Source organism: Podarcis filfolensis (assembly GCF_964270895.1).
Source record: "Podarcis filfolensis genome assembly, chromosome: 2".
In the NCBI taxonomy this organism is placed as follows: Eukaryota; Metazoa; Chordata; class Lepidosauria; order Squamata; family Lacertidae; genus Podarcis; species Podarcis filfolensis.
The window spans coordinates 109,895,779-109,916,296 of record NC_139605.1 but is presented as its reverse complement, the minus strand read 5'-3'; the positions used below and the strand labels follow the sequence as shown (position 1 = coordinate 109,916,296).

General features: G+C 46.6%; 1 protein-coding gene across 2 annotated transcripts; it reads right to left on the bottom strand.

Moving 5' to 3' along the window:
- Positions 1 to 2,731: 2,731 nt before the first annotated feature.
- On the bottom strand, positions 2,732 to 19,269 carry LOC310755625 (photoreceptor ankyrin repeat protein-like). 2 transcript variants are annotated; one of them, XM_083598843.1, is made up of 5 exons: positions 19,211 to 19,269; positions 12,568 to 12,994; positions 10,307 to 10,436; positions 7,259 to 7,399; positions 2,732 to 4,839 (listed from the first exon to the last, which is right to left on the bottom strand). In XM_083598843.1, the coding sequence occupies exons 2-5, from the start codon at positions 12,877 to 12,879 to the stop codon at positions 4,061 to 4,063; spliced, it is 1,362 nt and encodes a 453-aa protein (XP_083454969.1). In that variant the 5' UTR covers positions 12,880 to 12,994; positions 19,211 to 19,269; the 3' UTR covers positions 2,732 to 4,060. The 2 variants fall into 2 exon arrangements, with proteins under 2 accessions (XP_083454969.1, XP_083454970.1); XM_083598844.1 differs by lacking the exon at positions 19,211 to 19,269 and having other exon boundaries at positions 12,568 to 13,017.
- Between the last annotated feature and the right edge of the window lie 1,249 nt (positions 19,270 to 20,518).

The window sequence follows — 20,518 nt, the reverse complement described above, 5'->3', positions numbered from 1 at the left end:
CCGGAGCCAGTGTTGAGAAGGCCCTGGCTCTGGTTGAGGATAATCTGACTTCCTTAGGGCCCAGGACCTCTAGGGTGTTGCTATTTATGGACCTTAAGGTCCTCCGTGGGGCATACTGGGAAGCTACCATTGGCTTCCTTGGTGGTGACTGCAGTTCTAAGGAGTCCCTGCCCTGCTATGAATATGATCAACTTGCTCATCTCTTCTCTGTCCAAGGTAAGTGACTTTAGTGGCCTCATGGATTTTTATTTTGTTTAACACAAAGGTATCAGCACAGAACTATTTTGTAAGCTTCCTCTAATCTAATCCGGTCCTGTTGGCGGTGATGGGAACAGCAACAACCAAGCGGACACAGCTCTGAGGTTTTGTTTATTAATAAACACACATACAGCAATCACTTTCAGTTTTATTAAGGGTTTCCTAAAATCAAGAAGACGTAAAGGGCCCCTTCTCCTTTTGCCCTGGCCCACCCTACACACCCAGTAATATAGGGCGGGCGCTTAATCATTGCAAAAAGAAGAAGAGGAGGAGGAGGACATGCATCACCAACAAAAGAGGATAAACAAGGGCAGATTTGCATGGAATGTGCGTATCATATATACCAGGCATGGGCAAACTGGGCCCTCCAGATGTTTTGGGACTACAACTCCCATCATCCCTGACCACTGGTCCTGTTAGCTAGGGATGATGGGAGTTGTAGTCCCAAAACATCTGGAGGGTCGAGTTTGCCTATGCCTGATCTATACAGGTGCAAATTTAGAAATAATTACTATAGTTCACATAGAAATACAGTACACCTCATCATAGCAGGGAGGACTGGAACCAGGTGACATCACAGCCTGCTGCCCGGGTGCTAACTGTTGACGTGCACCTGTGCTATTTACCTCTTAAACTGGACTGGCACCAGAGAGCTCTTTGAATGGAGCAGGGACAGCCAACATAGTGCCTAATCATAGGCCATGGGAGTTGTAGCTCACAACATCTGGAGGGCCTCCTGTATTCTTGGAATACAGCACTTTTGTAAAGTAGGACACAGAGCCACTAGCAGCAAAATAAGCTCTCCCTGGACAAGGCATCAGGAATGGCAAGAACTGGGCTCCTGTTGCGCTGTGTGCAGCTGCCCCAAGTGAAGTACGTCTCTGGGAATTAAAGGATTCCCAGCTGCTGGGGTGACTCTGCTCACCAGGCTGTCCTTACTGAGAAGGTCTATAAAGGCCTCCTGGCTCCCTCTTGGAAGATCCCCTTAGGTCAGCCCGGACAACCTATGTGCACAAAAGCAGAGCTAGGATGGCCTGCCCTGTCCAAATTATCCAAGATATGTCACCATCATGGGGTTTTGCGGCACCATTTTCTGAAGTGAACTTTAGGTCCTAAAAGCACCATACCGCAAGCAGGAGAAGTCCACTTGCAGATGTATCCCTGGGGTGGAAGAAGGAACCCATCGACATTTGCAAACTCCTCTCAGCATTAAATTTGCTGCTGGTTGTGTAGCTCCTGTTCCCCGGAGCTGTTTATTTCTGAAATTTGTGATCCTTTGTGCTTTTTCGGCCAGAGGGCTGAATTTCCTCAAGGCCAACCTTTTGGAGGCCACATGGTAGTGGTGGGTGGGATCAAACCAAAAGTGGGTGTGGACACAGTGGGAGTGGCTAAAGCTGGCAGTGGGCAGGGCCACCTCACCCTCTCTCTAGTGCCCCAACACATGTGCATACACATCCCATGCATCCATGCATACACATGTACAGCACACGCCATACACACACACAAGCAAAACAAACATACTTTAGTCATCTAGTCAGTCATTCCTTCTCTGTCTCTTTCTCTCTCACACACTGGTTTGGAGGGGATCCAAAATTTCCGCGGTTAAATAATGAACCTGCCCTCTCAGGCTCTCTCTCTCTCTCTCTCTCTCTCTGTATGTGTGTGTCCCTTTCCTCTCCCTGCAAACAATAAGCCTTGGAAAAAAGCATTGCGGAGAAATTTTGACAAATCCCAACTTTACTGTAAGGCTTACGGTACAGATGGGATTTGTCAGGAACTTTTTGCCAAGTCAGCAAAATGCAAAACGGTTGTGAGACAGGGGTATAGTTGACAGGGCTATGGCAAAATCTGAGTCTCTTTGCATCTGTATGAGAACTGTGAATATTTTGAGAAGAGCACATTGGGGTCTTGCTAAGGGTGAAGACGGAAGTAATATTTAAAGAGAAGTCACTGGGGATTCTATACTTATAGAGACTGCGCTCATCTTCCTCCCAGCTGCACAGTTTTCAGGACAGGTGTTAAAAACGAGGACAAAACCGCTTTGGAGATATGGGAGGTGACATCACATGTGCTATTGTGCTATCTGGATGACATCACAAGTGCTAGCCACAGTCCACTTCTGCTGCCCACCATCCCAGAGCTTGAAATCTGGTGCAAGAGAATGGTAAAGGTAAAGGTAAAGGTAAAGGTAAAGGGACCCCTGACCATTAGGTCCAGTCGTGACTGACTCTGGGGTTGCGCCGCTCATCTCGCTTTACTGGCCAAGGGAGCCGGCGTACAGCTTCCGGGTCATGTGGCCAGCATGACTAAGCCACTTCTGGCGAACCAGAGCAGCGCACGGAAACGCCGTTTACCTTCCCACCAGAGTGGTACCTATTGATCTACTTGCACTTTGACGTGCTTTCAAACTGCTAGGTTTGTAGGAGCGGGGACCGAGCAACGGGAGCTCACCCCGTCGCAGGGATTCGAACCACCGACCTTCTGATCATCGGCAAGTCCTAGGCTCTGTGGTTTAACCCACAGTGCCACCTGCGTCCCAATAGAATGGTATATACCGGTAATTTGCACTAAAGGTGGAAAGGGCATTTCCAACCCAGCCCTGCTTATCTACCAATGTAACTTCCATCTTCACCTTAACGTAGAAAGAGTTTCCTTGGAAGCAACAAGGGCTTGGTGAGATTGAAGTCTTAGGGGTGAACTATATGTCACACCATCAGTGTGAAAAGGGGTGGATTTTGGTAATATGGTGCCCTGAGCAAGGATTTTTTTTTTTGCTCCCTTTCTAATAATTCCTTTTGCCTCCTTTCACAATAATTCCTTTTGGTACGGTTGCATTTTTATGGAACATCTCAGTAGGTACCTGTATAAATATAGGTTGTTGTTATTTTGCACCCCTTCAGCTTGGTGCCCTGAGTGGGAGAACTCCCCACACCATCCTAAATCCAGCGCTGATGTGAATGTATGTGGCCGTTCCGATTCCTTTTTAAACAGAACTGCTTTGAGAGAAGGGAAATTAGAGCGGAGAAGTGTGTGTTTGTGTGCATTGGGGTGTGTGTGTTCCAAATCCTCTCCAAATTCCCCTCTGCCCTAGAGCTCTGTACATAAGGGCAAACACACATCTGAAACCTGGGAGAATGGGAAATGGGGGTTGATGAGAATGGGTAATTTGGAGCTGAGAAATGGCAGGCAGGATGGGGATTAAACACTTTCCACTTCCACTGCTCTACTCTGCGTTCCCTTCTGCAAGAAGCACCCAAGTCCTGTTCCACGCATCCCATTTGTTAGTCCCTTAGCCTGGCAAAAGCTGGTCAAGAATGATGAGTGGGCAATAATGTTATCTAAAACCACTGGAGTAGAGACTTCCGGGGAGAGGAAGATGGCGGACTAGTCATCTACTGTCTACACTCCATTGACAGAGATAATTATGTGGTGATTAATGACAGCCAAGCCATAAATCTTGGTTATTATCACATTCTCTCTTGGGAAACAGGGAGAACAGGGATTAAGTTCTGATGCTCTGAAAAAGCTGCTTTCCACACTGGGAGATCGAGATGTTTTGGGGGATCTGGATAGGGGTGAGTGACTTAAAGCAAGGAACCTCGATTGTGCTCAAACACTACATAATAGTCCTTAGGGTCAGTCATCAGGGAATAAGGTAAACAAAACATCCCTTTTAAAAATTACTTTTGAGACTGATGAATTATGACGGAAGTGATCTATCTGCGAGTTGAAATTTACACTTGGAATGTGAGCTGACTGCAGTTTCTTTTCCCAATCTGTCCAGCTCCCCTCCCTCAAGCTGTTATGACTTTTTGCCTTTGCCTTTGCCTTTCCCCTTTCCCTTCCCTTTCTTCTTGGGTTTCCCTTCCTCCTCCTCTTTCTTCTTCTTCGCTTCTTTCAGCTCCTTATAGCGCCACTTTGGCAGCTCCAGCATGTGCTTGTCCTGAGAACGTGGCGGCACGTTCTCCTTGGGTGGCGACTGAGCAGGCGACTTGGTGAGTTCAATTTTCGGGACCGGGTAGATGCTGTTATGGCGCATGCGCAAGGGGAACGACAGCAGCTTGACGATGGTGCTGGGGGGCCGGTAGGGCACCAGAATCCGGGCGGGTGTCATGATCTGGCCATTGCAGGCCGACGCACTAACCATGGATTTGGCATCAGGATCCGGCGTGTACTCCTTCAGGATCTCGGGCACCGAGAGTCTCTGCTTCCCCACTTCCGGCGGGCTGTCTGGGCAGACGGTTTGGCAAGCAGTGCCCACGAACGGGCTGGCCAAGCAAGTGGTCATGCGCACCATGTGGTCCATCACGCCATCCGGCTCAGGGTCGTGTGGGAAATTTATGGTGAAGGTGGAGCATATCGTCTCCGACAGCCGCTTGGCTCTGGATTTTGTGGCCATTGCTTGCGCCACCAGCTCGGGCAGAGCGGGCCACTGCGGCATGTACTTGCTGCAAAACTGCTCGGCGCATGGGCGCTGCAGAAGGGTTCGGATCCGGACAATTGTTTCAAAGCGCCCCGTCAGGGCTGCCCATTCCCGCGCTGTCTTTCCTTTCACCGGGTCCACAGCTGCGAGGTCGGCTCCTAGGAGAAATCGCAAGGTTTTAGGGAGCCTGCTGTGGTCCATTCCCTTTCATTATATAGTGCAGAATGAACGGGGCAGGGGATGGGGGTAGTTCAGTACTGAGACTCCGTACCCCCCAGGGAGAGCTTGGACTGGCTAGATGAACAAGAGTGCCTCCCAAGAGCCCCCCAGGGATGACACCTTAGAGCCCGGAGCCTGGTGGTGGGAAACTGAGGAGCAATCAATGGAAAGGATGATTTGGAAGCTGATAAAAACAGGGCACTTGAGCAATCAAGGGGCACCAGGAGAAGGAGGGCCCGGCAGGTCAGGATTAAAAGCTGAGAGCCAGTGGGTGTGCGGACAGTCCCAGTCCTGCTGACTTTCCACCCCTTGTGACTCCCTGCTTGTGGAGGATTCTGCATGTTGCTGAGCAATGCATCAGACTGGCCCTGAGCAGGAGGCCATCCCCTTGAAGCAGCCTTCGTCTGCCAGGGAGGGATCCAAGATGAGTGGCTAGAGGGGAAGGGCATACCTAGGGCTTACTTTCAGCAACGCCTTCATTGAGTTAAGACAAACCAGGGACATTGCTTTATTGCTGTTTTTTTCTGCTAATAAAAAGCTAATTGCATTCCGTGGCTTTTGTGTGTGCGCCTGCTCTGTGCCTGCCCTGGCTCGTTGACAGCACCTTGACACCTGAGCTCCTCCTCAGTATTTGACCATTCCCGCCATGACACCTCCATGGGGCTCATTGCACATGGTACTGGCCATATAACTTTTGCATGCCTTAATTGCACAAGTCCTTTGGGCAGGAAAAGATCTCCCTAGTTCTCCTGCGCTGGAACCAATGGGAAGAGTCCTTCTGTGGGGTGAGAGCAGCGATATTTTTGGGAGGGGGGTGACTTTCATCTGGTTCATGGTGAGTAAGGAAGTGGTTAAAAACCCCTAACTTGTAGTCTTGATCCTGAATCAGCACACACACACACACAAACACACACACACACCTCTTTCCTATTTGGACTAAATAGAAAAAAAGGCACAAAACCTGCGTGTTTAATTTGGCCCACAGGTTGCCATTAGATGGCACTGGGGCACTCATGAACCGGTCACATGTTGTCCTTTGCAAGGGCCTGCAGATGGCAGTAGGTACAAAGTGAAAAGGCATCTACAGAGTTAGATAGAGAACGTGAGCAGACAGAGCTTCTGGTTTCCATCACTGGCACAGGAGTGGAAATATTGGAGTACAGTACTAGGATTGCAAATACTAAGGGGGCTTATCAGAAGTTACGCCTAATGTGAGTTATTCAGTGTTGACAAGAGGTGAGTGAAGAGTCACTAGCTATCGAGAGACTCTTTGGGAACTCAGTCTTGAATGAAACCTCTGCTTTGTGTTTTTGAACAATTCAGCCTTTTTCAAACACAGTCGTACATTGGTTCTCAAGTGGAATCCATTCCGGAAGTCCGTCCGGCTTCCGAAAACGTTTGAAAACCAAGGCACGACTTCCAATTGGCTGCAGGAGCTTCTTGCACTCCATTGAAGCCATTGAAGTTGGATGTTCGGCTTCCAAAAAAAGTTCGCAAACCGGAACACTAACTTCCAGGTTTGCGGTGTTTGGGAGCCAAAACATTGAAGTCGCAAGACGTTCAAAAACCAAGGTACGACTGTAGATCAAACAGGAGAACTGTATTTGCTTTGGAGGCTGAATAGTAAAGGAAAAACATCCTTCCCTTGGATTTGTTTCCATAGGTAAGGCATGCCAGGGTGTTTGAGCCATCTGTCTCTCCTCACACTCAGGGCATTCTCAGACAGCTGGCAGGGCCCATTGCTGATGTGTTGTTTATACCCTCCAACATTTCTCTGATGAAAATAGGGACGTCCTACTCAACAACAACAACAACGACAACAACAACATTTATACCCTGCCCATCTGACTGGGTTGCCCCAGCCACTCTGGGTGGCTTCCAACATATATTAAAACATTAAAGATTAAAAAACTTCCCTATACAGGACTGCCTTCAGATGTCTTCTAAAGGTTGTACAGTTGCTTATCTCCTTGGCTCAGGGGCCAGATAACTCCATACCCTCCAGCATTTCTCTGATGAAAACAGGGAGGTCCTTACGAAAAGCGGGACATTCCGGGATCCAATCAGAAACTGGGATGGCTTCTGTAAATCCAGGAGTGCTCCTGGAAAATAGGGACACTTGGAGGGCCAGGCTGCTGGTGCTTGGCTCTCTAAGCAGCACCAAGTGGCTGGATCTAGCTGCCACCTTAATTTCCCACAATGCTACTGACACAGCCTCATTATTGGGGCATTGTAGGAAACGGCAATGGCAGCTAGATGCAGCAGCCACTGCTGAACACTCGAAGGATGAGCAGCAGCTGTTAAAAAAAGGATTTAAAAATCCTTTCCTCCTGAACTGGCTAATGAGGAGTGACATACCTGCCATGAGCAAAGCTGCAACACAGTCGTTTCTCCCCTGTACTGCAGCCTTCATGAGTGCAGTCAGACCCCGCAAGTCTCGCACCTCCAGCTCCAGTGTTGGATAGTAGTTCAGAAGATAGTTGAGAATAGTGATGTGTCCTTCATGGAGAGAGAGAGATTAAGGAAACGGCGTTAGGCACTGAAATGTTTCTCAGAGCTTTAGCGTGCACTGAAGACCACAAGAGTTAACACACAATGGATTATTTTCCCGTCCATGTAGACTTTCCTTTCCTCTGGGAATTGAGTGGCCAGGGCTGTCTTAAGCATATGGGGTGCCAGGGTGCAAAGATCTGCCCAGTGCACCCCCCCCAGTTGCCCAGTCCCAGGTGCACAGGATGGCAGACCCGGCCGGCCACCTCAGCGTCTTGCTGGCTCGGTCACCCCTGAACTCACGGCACAGAACCGCCCGCAACAGAACAGCCCACTGTGGTGCTCTGACCGATGGGTGGGCTCTTCCCCAAACTCAACTCTCGGGGCCCAGACTCTCGGCCTGGCGCCCCTGAGAGCCTGGCGCCCGGGTGTCCAGCACCCCTAGTACCTATGGGTAAGACGGCCCTGTGCATGGCTGATGTCTACCAGCCTGACACAAGCCCAAATCACCATTGTGTCGCTGTGAAGCCCTCCAAAAGACTAGGTTCATGGCTTGGGGGTTGCTCCTTGATTCTAAATTACTGCCAGTGGCTCAAGTGTCTTCGGTGGCGAGTAATGCCCAGGCTCAGGTGTGACTGATCCATCCATCAGCTGTGGCCATTTCTGGACTAGGACAGCTTGGCCTCAGTTAACCAGTGTTAATAACTTCCAAAATAGATTACTACAATGGGGGTGGGGCTGCACTTAAAGATGTTATAGAAGCTGCAGCTGATGCAGAATGCCAGCGCCTGACTGTTACCTAGCGAATTGCGGCGGATCACATTACCCAGATCCTCAAAGCCCTACAATGATTGCCAGTAAAGCTCCACTGAGCTTCAGAATTTGAATGATAGATGTAAATACCAGCCAATCAAACAGTGGTTCAGCTGTCAGTCTTGGCCTTCTCTCCATGCTGCAGAAAGACAGTTTATTTCCCACCCCCTATTTTTAAAAGTGCTTTCCATTAAAATAAAATAAGGAAAAAGGAAACATTATTTTAAAAGGTGTGTTTGGGAGAAGAACGCTAGAGGATATTTCATGGTAAAGTCACAGGCACCAGCCAATCAGTGCTATGCACAGCTAACTGCTTCTGCAAAAAGCACTGCCATATTCTGCTTCTTTCTTGCAGAGTTCAATCCTGGAGAAAGAAAAATGCATTCGGATTGAACACAGTGGATACACTTCCAAACACACTCTTCTAGTTTAAATACAGATCAGCTGGATAGCTCAGTTGATTAGAGTTTCGTGCTGATAACGCCAGGGTTACAAGTTTGATCCCCATAAGGGATTGCTGAATATTCCTGCATTGCAGTAGGTTGGAGTAGATCATCCTCAGGATTCCTTCTAACTCTATGATGCTATGATTCGTGACCATTATTATTATATTATATCTATCTCCTCCATTGTTTCATATCCCCTCCATTTCACTTTTGGTGAATTTAACCGTCTTGAGTTGTTTTTTAATTGGGTCTGTTTTTGTGGTTCAGCCATCTATCAATCACAGGCATTGTTCACACATAATACTCAGCCAAACCATGGCAGGATGAGGGTGCAAGACCAAGAGTGGTTGCTTTGCAGAGTTAAGTCATGGTTTAGCTTAGCATTACGTCCAAACCTGAGAGTTTGGAAGAGGTCTGCCAAGAACAAACTGCAGTAACAGCTTGTGGTTTGTTGGGAGCGAGACAAACCATTAGCCTGGATTTCCATAGAGCCAAGCTATAGCTTAGCTCCAGGTAGCATGTCGGCAGCAGGACTGGGGGAAGAAAGAACCGGCAACCTTTCTTGCTCTGGGAAACTGCACCCTTGCCTGTTCGCACTTAGCCATAGTTTGGCTTTGTGTTACATGCAGTCTGGGCTACAGTCTGCACAAACTAATCACAGGGTGCTAAACAGACAAATAAATTAGGAAGGGAAGGAAGTGTGAAACAGTAACTCCTCTGCAAATCTGGAATGCCAACAGAGGCCTGAATTCAAATGTGCACATCTTGCCTTCAGAATATTCATCAAATTTGATCTTTATTGAGATGATACAATTTGGCTCCAATTTTCACAGAGGAATGGCCATCTCCAACCTGAGCTCATTGTCACCTTTCAGTAAACCCCTTTTACTTCTCATTGCCAGAACGCTAATTCGAAAAAATCATAAGATATCTATCTATCTATCTATCTATCTATCTATCTATCTATCTATCTATCATCTATCTCTATCTATCTATCTATCTATCTATCTATCTATCTATCTATCTATCATCTATCTATCTATCTATCTATCTATCATCTATCTATCTATATCTATCTATCATCTGCTCGCTCGTAATTAAGCATATAATTAAGCACCTTGCTAGATCAGGCCAACAGCCCATCTAGTCTAGCATCCTGTTCCTAATGTGGCCAAAATGATGCCTATGGAAGCCCAAAAGGAGGATCTTTGTGCAAGAGTGCTTTCCCACCCTGAAGAAGAGTAGAAGAGTTTGGATTTGATATCCCGCTTTATCACTACCCGAAGGAGTCTCAAAGCGGCTAACATTCTCCTTTCCCTTCCTCCCCCACAACAAACACTCTGTGAGGCGAGTGGGGCTGAGAGACTTCAGAGAAGTGTGACTAGCCCAAGGTCACCCAGCAGCTGCATGTGGAGGAGAGGGGAATCGAACCCGGTTCCCCAGATTACGAGTCCACTGCTCTTAACCACTACACCACACTGGCCCTGCAGTTTCCAGCAACCGGTACCCAGAAGCGGAGGAAGAACGCAGCCTGTCATCAGGGTTAGTAGCCTCTGAAGTCATTATTGGAAGTAGAGCAATCCTGGCCAGATGCCCAACCTCCCTTGTCTCTGTCTGCCACCCCTGCTCAACTGTATAAAAGCAGGACACTTCCTACCTGCCTGAGCTGCTATCATGAGTGCTGTGTTTCCATCATTGTCCTGATGATTGATATCTATGTAGGGACATTTGCTGAGAATGGTGACAATGTCTACGAAGCCTTTGAAACATGACACCAATAGGCCGTTCTGTGGAGGAAAAGGGAACAGGTGTTAAGGTTCAGCCACTTGAGCAAGAGATGCTACCTCTTGTATATCTTTCCTGCCTATCTTGCCCGTTCCAGAAACACAGTCCTTTGGTCCCAACAAGATGGCACTTCCTGCCCCAGGGGTGACTCCGATGCTCTCCCAGCAGCTACACAAAGCCTGAGCTCCAGTCACTGATTGTTTCCAGCACCTCAGCGATAACAGCCACTCCTATTGCATTCCTGCCACTGCTACCTATCCGTCAGGACGTAGCACAAATGTTGTGGTTGTGGCTTTTTTTAAAAAAAACACACACCCTAAATTACTTTTTTTTAATGCTTTAAATACTTGTTTTTAATTGTTAATTTTATTGTTCATTCCTTTTGCCAACTGCTCTGGGGTTTTATTACAATCAAGCAGTATATAAATTGTTATGAAATACAGCGGCACCTCAGTTTTTGAACATAATCCGTTCCAGAAGACCGCTGGAGTTCCGAAACATTTGAAAACCGAGGCGTAAAGGGCGGCCTGCAGATTTAATAGAGAAAATTGAGAAAAATGACATATACACTCAGTGGAAGCCATTCGACTTCTGAGGCGTGTTTGAAAACGGAAGCGTTTACTTCTGGGTTTACGGCGTTCAAAAACCGAAACGTTTGTCAACGGAGACGTTCGAAAACCGAGGTACCACTGTAAATACAAAATGCGGCTGATACTGTTCCTCTGTTTACTGTGCGTGGAAAGAAAGTACAACTGAACACACGAGGATGGCTAGAACGCCATGATAACACATTTCATTTTTTTCCATTCTTTTGCGATATTTATAAACCACTCAGGAACAAAGTCCTTTGTTTGCGTTATCGATAGCAGGGCATCAGTGCTGCCAGTGCAGGGGAGGGGCTGTGGCTCAGTAAGCATGATTTGCATGGAACAGTTCCCAGGAGCAATCCCTGGCATTTCTGTGTATGCAGTTATGGGAAAGACTCTTGGTTTGAAACCTGAAAAGGGCCACTGCCAGTCAGTGTGGACAGTAATGAGTTAGATGAACTGATGGTCTAACTCAGTCCTAATTTCAATCCTGGGATAAAGGGCTGGGGAGAAGCAGTGCATAAGCATGGGATTCTAGAACTTACATGTGGAATCTGCATAACTAAGCACCCCTCCCCTGGAAAGGCACAGAGGAAGAGGATTTCGAGCCTGGGGACTGGTGGTGGGACATTGGCCACACCTCAGAGGAGAGGATGGGCTGGGAACTGTTAGAAGCAGGGCTCTTGAGGGATAGCGAAGAGACAGAACAGGCCGAGTAGGTTTCCAGTTTGGATACAGGTGCCGACGGACAGCAAGGACACAGGAGATGTAGACCGTGCAGTTCTCCCTCAGACCTACCCTGACAGCTTCTCTGATGATAGCTTTCCAGCCCCCAACCCATGCCTAGAACGACTGTTGTGTGTTGCCAAGAAGCGAGCCAGGCAGACACAGAGGGTGTCCCTTGGAGCTCGCTGTAGCAGAAGATCACAGAGGAAAGGGCCTGACAACAGAGGGCACAGGAGTGAAGGAGGCGCTACAAGCCGGTTCGAACAACTGGCTTTCCCTTTAGATATATCTCTCTGTGTTTTGCTTTCCTTAATAAAGAAACTAACTGCAACTTTGCCAAGCGTCTCTCTCTCTCTCACACACACACACACCTGTGAATGACCTGCTCTGCCTGTTGGCTCCCGGACATTACCAGATCGGTTGTAGTGTGGACAAATGGCCTTCCTCAGGTAACTCTCTAATTCATTCATGCCTTTGACTGCTTTTTGTTTCACACACCCCACTTGGTGCCACCCCGCCAAACACGTAGTCAGTGAAAATTGATGGAGCTAGCCACCAACACACAGTGGAGCGGTACAATGACCACTTTGCTGTGCAGTCGCCACCCCACAAGGCATGTCGAATTCACTGCATGGCTGGGATGGTTTACCATAGCTTCCTGTTAGGGACAGCAATGCTAGGGATGGTTTCTTGGACTAGAGAATGGCCATGTTTGGGCTATGGCTCTGTTCTAAGGAATGGCTAAGAGTCATGGCCTTCTATTCACCCCTAGGCCATTTTATTGCTAGCTGTTAGGTGCTGCTGTGAGAAGTCCAGTTACCCGTCCGTTGATGTCCAGCTCCATGACTTCCTCCCTGGTCACCCCTCCGTCAATTTTCTCCTGCAATAGCTTTGCATCGTTCTTGAGACAGATCTGGTAGAACGTGAGCGTCGTGCCATCACCACTGGCAGACGGAGCTGATTCATAGACGGGGTACACAGAGTCATCAGAAAGGATGCTGCAGGTGTCCGATTCTCCCCTCTCACCCTCCCTCCCTTCGTCCTCCTCATCTTCTTCATAGTCTAGATCGGGGTCTGACTCATCTAGGGCGGGCGATGTGTCTGGCTCTCCTTTCCTGCTGGCATCGGTCATCCAGCCCACTCAACGCAAGCGGTGTTTGTTGTCGTTTTGGTTGCCCATGCTTGTTTCAGTCTCGATGACCTTTTCTCTTGGGCTTGACTGCCCTCCTCAGTTACACGCTGGGGATCTGTGAAGCAAAGATGATGCAGAGACAAAGATTAGCTGCTCTCAATGAACAAATACAACTCCCTGAACATTTCATGGGTTTGAGAGATCATTTGATAATCCCTTAATTGTACTGAGCACTGAGCCATCTGTTCAGAAGCTACTGAAATAGTCGTTTTCAAACTCCGTTCCTGGAAACACCAAGGTTCCATAGGAGATTATAATTGGGGGATAATCAGCGAGATGATCAGTAATGGCGGCAAGTTTTCTCAAGGATGCCTCTAAACTCTCAGTATTTGGTGAGAGGGATTCCAACACATACCAGATCTTTAGGTTTTTGCACAATTAAAGTGGGTTAACAACAACAGCAACAATAACAACAACAATTTTATCATTTATATGCCCCCCATCTGACTGAGTTGACCCAGCCACTCTGGGTGACCCCAGCCACTAAGGAAGGAAGATAACAACATGATAAAGTTCAAAATGGTAACAATTAATTGCACATTTATTCAAAATCCAGTGAACACTTTTTGGATCCACTTTAAAATAGGAAAACGAAAACGCGTTTGTGGCTTGGAAAGTGGCAGGAAAATGCACTGGAAATTCAGTTTCAGGGACATCCCAAGAAAAAGTGGGACATTCCAGGATCAAATCAGAAACTGGGATTGCTTCTGTAAATCTCTGGAAAATAGGGACACTTGGAGGGTCTGTCTTGGCTTTCTGTGACAGGCCTAGTGCTAGCGCTAGCCATCGCTGTGGTGTTTCAGTCAGGTCTGAGACTGCACCAAGAAGGCAAGAACATTGCTGCAGGAACCGTGCCTTTGGGCAAGCATTAGAGCAGCACACAAATCTCCATGAATGATGGGTAAGGCATTTTCAACTTCCCCAAGTGTTCAGTGGAGCATAGGCTGTTTTGCTGCCATTGACGGCTTTCCCAGTGTTTTCAAACGGGCACTGAAAGCACCTGCTGAAACCTGGGTCCTCCAGCACCATCAATCTGTCAGTTTGCATTTCTTAGTGCAGAAAGTATTGATCTGATGTGTAGAGATCTTTCCTGTTCTACTTAATTCAAGAAGGTTCTGGAAGCTTCTCTGTGTGAAAGAAGATTCCTGATGTTTGGGTTATTTCTTCAGAGAAGCTGAGTACAGCTGGTTTAAACTGGTTCTGTTATGTCTTTCTTTCAAGGTCATGCTGATTATACAGTGGTACCTCGGGTTACATACGCTTCAGGTTACATACACTTCAGGTTACACACTCTGCTAACCCAGAAATAGTGCTTCAGGCTAAGAACTTTGCTTCAGGATAAGAACAGAAATCGGGCTCCGGCAGCCCGGCAGCAGCGGGAGGCCCCATTAGCTAAAGTGGTGCTTCAGGTTAAGAACAGTTTCAGGTTCAGAACGGACCTCCGGAAGGAATTAAGTACTTAACCTGAGGTACCACTGTAATAGTGAGGCCAGAAGGAGCCTGGGTTTCACTCTTTTTTTCTGGTGTGGTGTTCCGTATGTAGTGTTAAGTTGCTGTAAGTTTAAGTTAAGTCTGCTGTAACTGGATTTCTTATGGACAGTGCCAATCCTGCGTGTATTGTGACCATTATGCTCATTTGCCTTCAGTAGCAGTACAGTGGTACCTCTGGTTACGAACTTAATTTGTTCTGGAGGTCTGTTCTTAACCTGAAACCGTTCTTAACCTGAGGTACCACTTTAGCTAATGGGGCCTCCCACGGCGGCAGCGCCATTTCTGTTCTCATCCTGAGGTAAAGTTCTTAACCTGAGGTACTACTTCCGGGTTAGCGGACTCTATAACCCAAAGTGTTTGTAACCAGAGGTACCACTTCAGAGGTATCTGAAGAAGTGTGCATGCACACGAAAGCTCATACCAAGAACTAACTTAGTTGGTCTTTAAGGTGCTACTGGAAGGAAAAAAATTTTTTTGTTTTGACTATGGCAGACCAACACGGCTACCTATCTGTAAGAGGTACCACTGTAAAGCTCTGCTGCATGAAACACAATTGCCTCTTGTGTATTTTTGGGGGGAATCCTGCAAAGTGTTTAAGTTGTTACTCTGCTAACTATACATTGGAATCTACAGTCATACCTTGGGTTACAGACGCTTCAGGTTGCGTTTTTTGGGGTTACGGACTGCCGAAACCTGGAAGTACCAGAACGTTCATATATGATTATATGCACTCCTTTTTGGCTCATTGAGCCTTACCTGTTTAACACTGTTGTCATTTTAATTATTTGCAAATCGATAAAATATGGTTTGCTGTCATGACCGCAAGGCAAGCTCTTTCCTCCTCCCAACCCCCAAAAGTCTCAGACAAATAAACGTCCAAAGTGTCAGGAAAGAGTTCATGCCACCGCCCGGCACCTCTGAGAGTCCAGTCCACACTTTAAGAATAGCAGGCCTGGTGGGTCCCTATAAAAAGAAATGACCCAGCACTGACATTCCTCCAAAAGACCCCTAGTCAGCAGCTGGTACGACTGCATGAGCCTTTGTTCCAGTTTGTTCTTTGGGTCCCGCAGGTCATTGTGTATCAGGATGGAGCTGGCCTACTGCACTTAAGAATAAGAATAAGAATAAGAATAAGAATAATATTTATATCCCGCCCATCTGGCTGGGTTTCCCCAGCCACTTTGGGCGGCTCCCAACAGAATAATAAAAACACGGTAAAACATCAGACATTAACAACTTCCCTTAACAGGGCTGCCTTCAGATGTCTTCGAAAAGTCAGATACAGTGGTACCTTGGTTTACGAACTTAATCCTTTCCGGAAGTCCGTTCTTAAACCAAAGCGTTCTTAAACCAAGGCGTGCTTTCCCATAGCAGCGGGGGACTCAATTTCCAATTGGAACACACTCAACAGGAAGCGGAACATGTTCTGCTTCCAAGGCAAAGTTCACAAACCTAAACACCTACTTCCAGGTTTGCAGCGTTCTTAATACAAGTTGTTCATAAACTAAGCTGTTCTTAAACCAAGGTACCACTGTAGTTGTTTATTTCCTTGACATCTGATGGGAGGGCGTTCCGCAGGGCGGGTGCCACCACCGAGAAGGCCTTCTGCCTGGTTCCCTGTAGCTTCACTTCTCGCAGTGAGGGAACTGCCAGAAGGTCTTCAGCGCTGGACCTCAGTGTCCTGGCTGAATAATGGGGATGGAGACGCTCCTTCAGGTATACTGGGCCGAGGCCGTTTAGGGCTTTAAAGGCCAGCACCAACACTTTGAATTGTGGTCGGAAACATACTGGGAGCCAATATAGGTTTTTCAGGACCGGTGTTATATGGTCTCAGCGGCCACTTCCAGTCACTAGTCTAGCTGCCGCATTCTGGATTAGTTGTAGTTTCTGGGTCACCTTTAAAGGTGGCCCCATGTAGAGCGCATTGCAGTAGTCCAAGCGGGAAATAACCAGAGCATGCACCACTCTGGTGAGACAAATTGTGGGCAGGTAGGGTCTCAGCCTGCGTACCAGATGGAGCTGGTAGACAGCTGCCCTGGACACAGAATTGATCTGTGCCTCCATGGACAGCTATAAGTCCAAAATGACTCCCAGGCTGCACACCTGGTCCTTCAGGTGCACAGTTACCCCCAGCCCTGTCTTTAGCATATGTGCCGCCAGGGTGCAAAGATCCACCCAGCACCCCCAAATTTAGGTTAGCCCCCAAATTAACATAATTTATGCTTATGTCAGACACCACGCTTATGCCTTATCTCTTGTTGTGAATGACAAGCGCCATCGCTGAGTTTGACAAGCGCCGCCGTTGTGAATGACAAGCACGGTGTGTCTTTGGTAAATGAGCGCAAGTCGAAAGTCCTTTAGTGAAACAGTAGGTATATATTTCAGCAATACCTAGGTATATATGTATTTTGTTTTTCTAGCTTGATCAAAATTATTTATTATTTCATAACGGGTAGATAGTTAAGAGTTTAGGCGGCTTCAGCGGCGGGCTCCAGGCGCCCCCCCAGAATTCAGCACCTAAGTGCCCCACACCCCTTCCACCCCTGGATATGGACGGCCCTGGTTACCTCATTCAGGACTACACCTGACTGCCCCCTGTCTCCCAAGAACAGAACTTCTGTCTTGTCAGGATTCAACCTCAATCTGTTAGCCGCCATCCATTCTCCAACCACCACCAGACACAGGATCGGTTTCTAGAGCCACAACGGGCGCAGGAACTCTCCAATGGTTTGACTTCTCGCCCCCCTCTTTTTTTTTGCTTTAAACAAGTACATATAAATATAGACAACCAAAATTACAAAGGAAAATTCCTTAATAGTAATGAAAAAAACTAAAAGAACTACAAAAAATATCGAAGCACATGACACAGAACATAAGCAACTATGGGAAAGATAAAAGATAAGAAAAAAGAAAAATAGAAAAAAAAAGAAAGAGAAAAAGAAAAAGGAAGATGAGCCAAAGCAGGAAAGCTCATCGATTGTACACTTCTGTCAAGCTCACAACAGATCATTATTCTTATCAATTCTCTCTATCTGCATTCCAAAGGAATCCCTCATCTTGGTATCAGGGAGCATTCAAGGGTCACCAGCAAGGGTTATAGTGGCAAAACACTGGTAAGATAAAAATACACCCACTAAAGAGGAATGGGTAGTCAAATTGTGCGAGTACTTGGAGCTCGCAAAGCTGACAGATGCAATTAGAGATAAACCTAAAAATTGGTGAAAGAAGAATGGGAATGTTTAAATAATTATTTAGGGGACAAGGGCTCTAGTGGTTTGACTTTACTCCTGAAGGCACACCCTTCGATTGTCTTCCGAGACAGACAGATGCCAACTAATCATTACTCAGAGAAGAACTGTTGAAATTAGTGGAACTAACTTCATCTGCATAGCTCAGTTGGTTAAAGCGTGGTGTTGATCATGCCAAGGTAGCAGGCTGAATCCCTGTATGGGACAACTGCACATACCTGCAGGGCGCCTTCCAACTATGATTCTACAATTCTAGTCATGTTCATTAATTTCAACAAGTTTACTCTGAGTAAAACTTAGTTGACTATCACCCAATATAAATTGTTAATGGAAGGTGAAGAGAATTAACATGAAAATCAGGACGAATCGCATTCCTTGATTTTCCTCCTGTGAGAAATAAATGCTGTTGGAGAAACTCAACTCAGCACCTCCCCATAGTTTTTCATGGAAGAATTACATGTGAGACCTTGGAGAGCATAGTACTGTACTGTATTATGTTCTACGCTAAGTGGATCAAGGATTTGACTTGGCATAAGGCAGATTTAAATGCACGGGTCAAGACATCCATTCCTTCACACACTTTTCAAGGTATGAAATTTGTTTCCTGATGTTCTGGCAGATTGTCAGTTCTTTAACATTGGTAGGCTGCAAGCGATTCAACAATTTGCGCGGGATGTGGTAGGGGCCCTGAAAACGCCCCTGAGCTCTGGGTCGAGAACGCAAAGTTGAAAGGCTTACTTAACACTCCCGGGAGAAAGAACTGCCTACTAATAGCATGGACCTTATTGAACCGACCAAGCAATCTCTGCAAATTTCAGTCAATGAAACCCTTTCGTTAGTCTCAAAATGCATTTAGGGTTTAAAACCCTATTTCCTGATTGTCGGCTCTTCCTTGCATAGTTTTACTGTAGCTAAACCCAGTGCTTTATTTTTTCTAAAAAAAATTTTTTTAGGGGTACTCTCATTTTGACTCAAGAAAGCCACCATTTTATAGTTCAAATTGGGAAAAACAAATACAGTGGTACCTCGGGTTACAGACGCTTCAGGTTACAGATTCCGCTAACCCAGAAATAGTACTTTGGGTTAAGAACTTTGCTTCAGGATGAGAACAGAAATCGCGTGGCAGCAGCAGCGGGAGGCCCCATTAGCTAAAGTGGTATCTCAGGTTAAGAACAGTTTCAGGTTAAGAACAGACCTCTGGAACAAATTAAGTTCTTAACCCAAGGTAGCACTGTACACTAAATGGACAAAAGTACAAAGATTCACAAAATGTTTAGGGGTATGCGTACCCCTGCACCCCCCCAAAAAAGCACTGGCTAAATCTACACACTTTCAGAACGAAATGCAACATCAAACAATTGAGGCCTCACAGATAAGGCAGAAATTCTGGTCGTGGTAATAGAGTGGTTGGGGCAACCCAGTTGGATGAGTGGGGTATAAGCAAATAATAGTAGTAATAATAATAATAATAATAATAATAATAATAATAATAATAATGGCAGCAAAAGGAATGAACCATTGGAAAACCATACCTGAGGTCGCTGTAGATTCTCCATTGCTTGTGGTCTTTAGAGAAAACTGGAATCTGTCCTCAGAGTTTGCCAGAAAGCTCAGTTTGATTCATTAACAGCGATCTCTGGGGAATATACACTGATCCAGTTCCTGCTTTGAGATCTAGTCCTTCAGAAGGTGGTCTTTGCACCACCGCTGCCTATCTCCTTGCCAAGACTTACCCTGAAGTACTCCAATCTTCAGCCCTTGTTCCTCCCTTTGGTTTTCATTACCGCATTCACTGGGTGGAGCATCATCCTGAGATGCGAAGACATGTGGAAGTTTTCGGACACAGCCTCCTACCGCCCCCAGGGATGAAAGGAGCTTCGGCCTTGGGCCCAAGATGGGGATTTAGACTCCGGAGCTGTGACAGCTTGCACGTTGCCGTAAGCTTAGCTAGGGAAGACATCTTAATTTGCAATGTTGCTTAAAACGGCTCTGAGCAGGATTTGGAAAGTATTTAAGTCAAGGGTTAAATTTAGCCTCCCGACTCTCATTTGCCTATTTATACATGGGGTTCCTGGACCTAACAAGTGGCAATGAAGCAGCTTGGAAGAAGGAAGCCCTTGGATCCAAGAGATGGAGAGCACTTCATGCTTTCTGATCTCCTACAGTTGGTGTTGACTTTGCACATGTGGTGTGTATTCTGGCAGCTGGGAAAGCAAAGCTCAGCTGACACTGAGCTGCAGAACTTGCCAGTTGATAAGGGCGCATAATAGGCTGCTGGTTCGTAAGTTAGTTGTCGGAACTGACCTAGAGGTAGATAAAAGCAGCAGGTTTCTGGAAATCCTGACCCCAGGCCTCCGTATTCAGTGTCGGATTTACGTATCAGCTAAACAAGCTATAGCTTAGGGCCCCACTTTCTTGGGGCCCCCCAAAATATTTAAAGGAAAAAACCCCTGGATGTACATTTCCAAAAATATAAGATAAAAAACAAATAAAATAAAACCTACATACAGAAACAGTGTTTTGTGTTGTGTAGGCTTCTATGATGTAATAATAATAATAATAATTTTTATTTATACCCCGCCCTCCCCAGCCAAGGCCGGGCTCAGGGCGGCTAACAAGCAATAATAAAAACAAGTTGAATGAGTACAACTTAAAAACAAGATTAAAACACAACATTAAAATATTGAAACATTAAAATATTAAAATGCAGCCTCATCACAGGAGGAGAAAGGAAAAAGGAAAAAGAAAGAGGGGGAGGGAATCAAACTGATTCTAAGCCAAAGGCCAGGCGGAACAACTCTGTCTTACAGGCCTGCAGAAAGAAATCAGATCCTGCAGGG

What these genes read in the sequence shown, in the direction of transcription:
- LOC310755625 (XM_083598843.1), bottom strand. Translation starts at nt 12,879, where the DNA reads ATGACCGATGCCAGCAGGAAAGGAGAGCCAGACACATCGCCCGCCCTA. An exon ending in AGCTGGACATCAACGGACGG is followed by an intron (nt 10,437 to 12,567) that starts GTAACTGGACTT and finishes TTTCCTCCACAG; the next exon opens with AACGGCCTATTGGTGTCATG. An exon ending in TGCAGCTTTGCTCATGGCAG is followed by an intron (nt 4,840 to 7,258) that starts GTATGTCACTCC and finishes GATTTCTCCTAG; the next exon opens with GAGCCGACCTCGCAGCTGTG.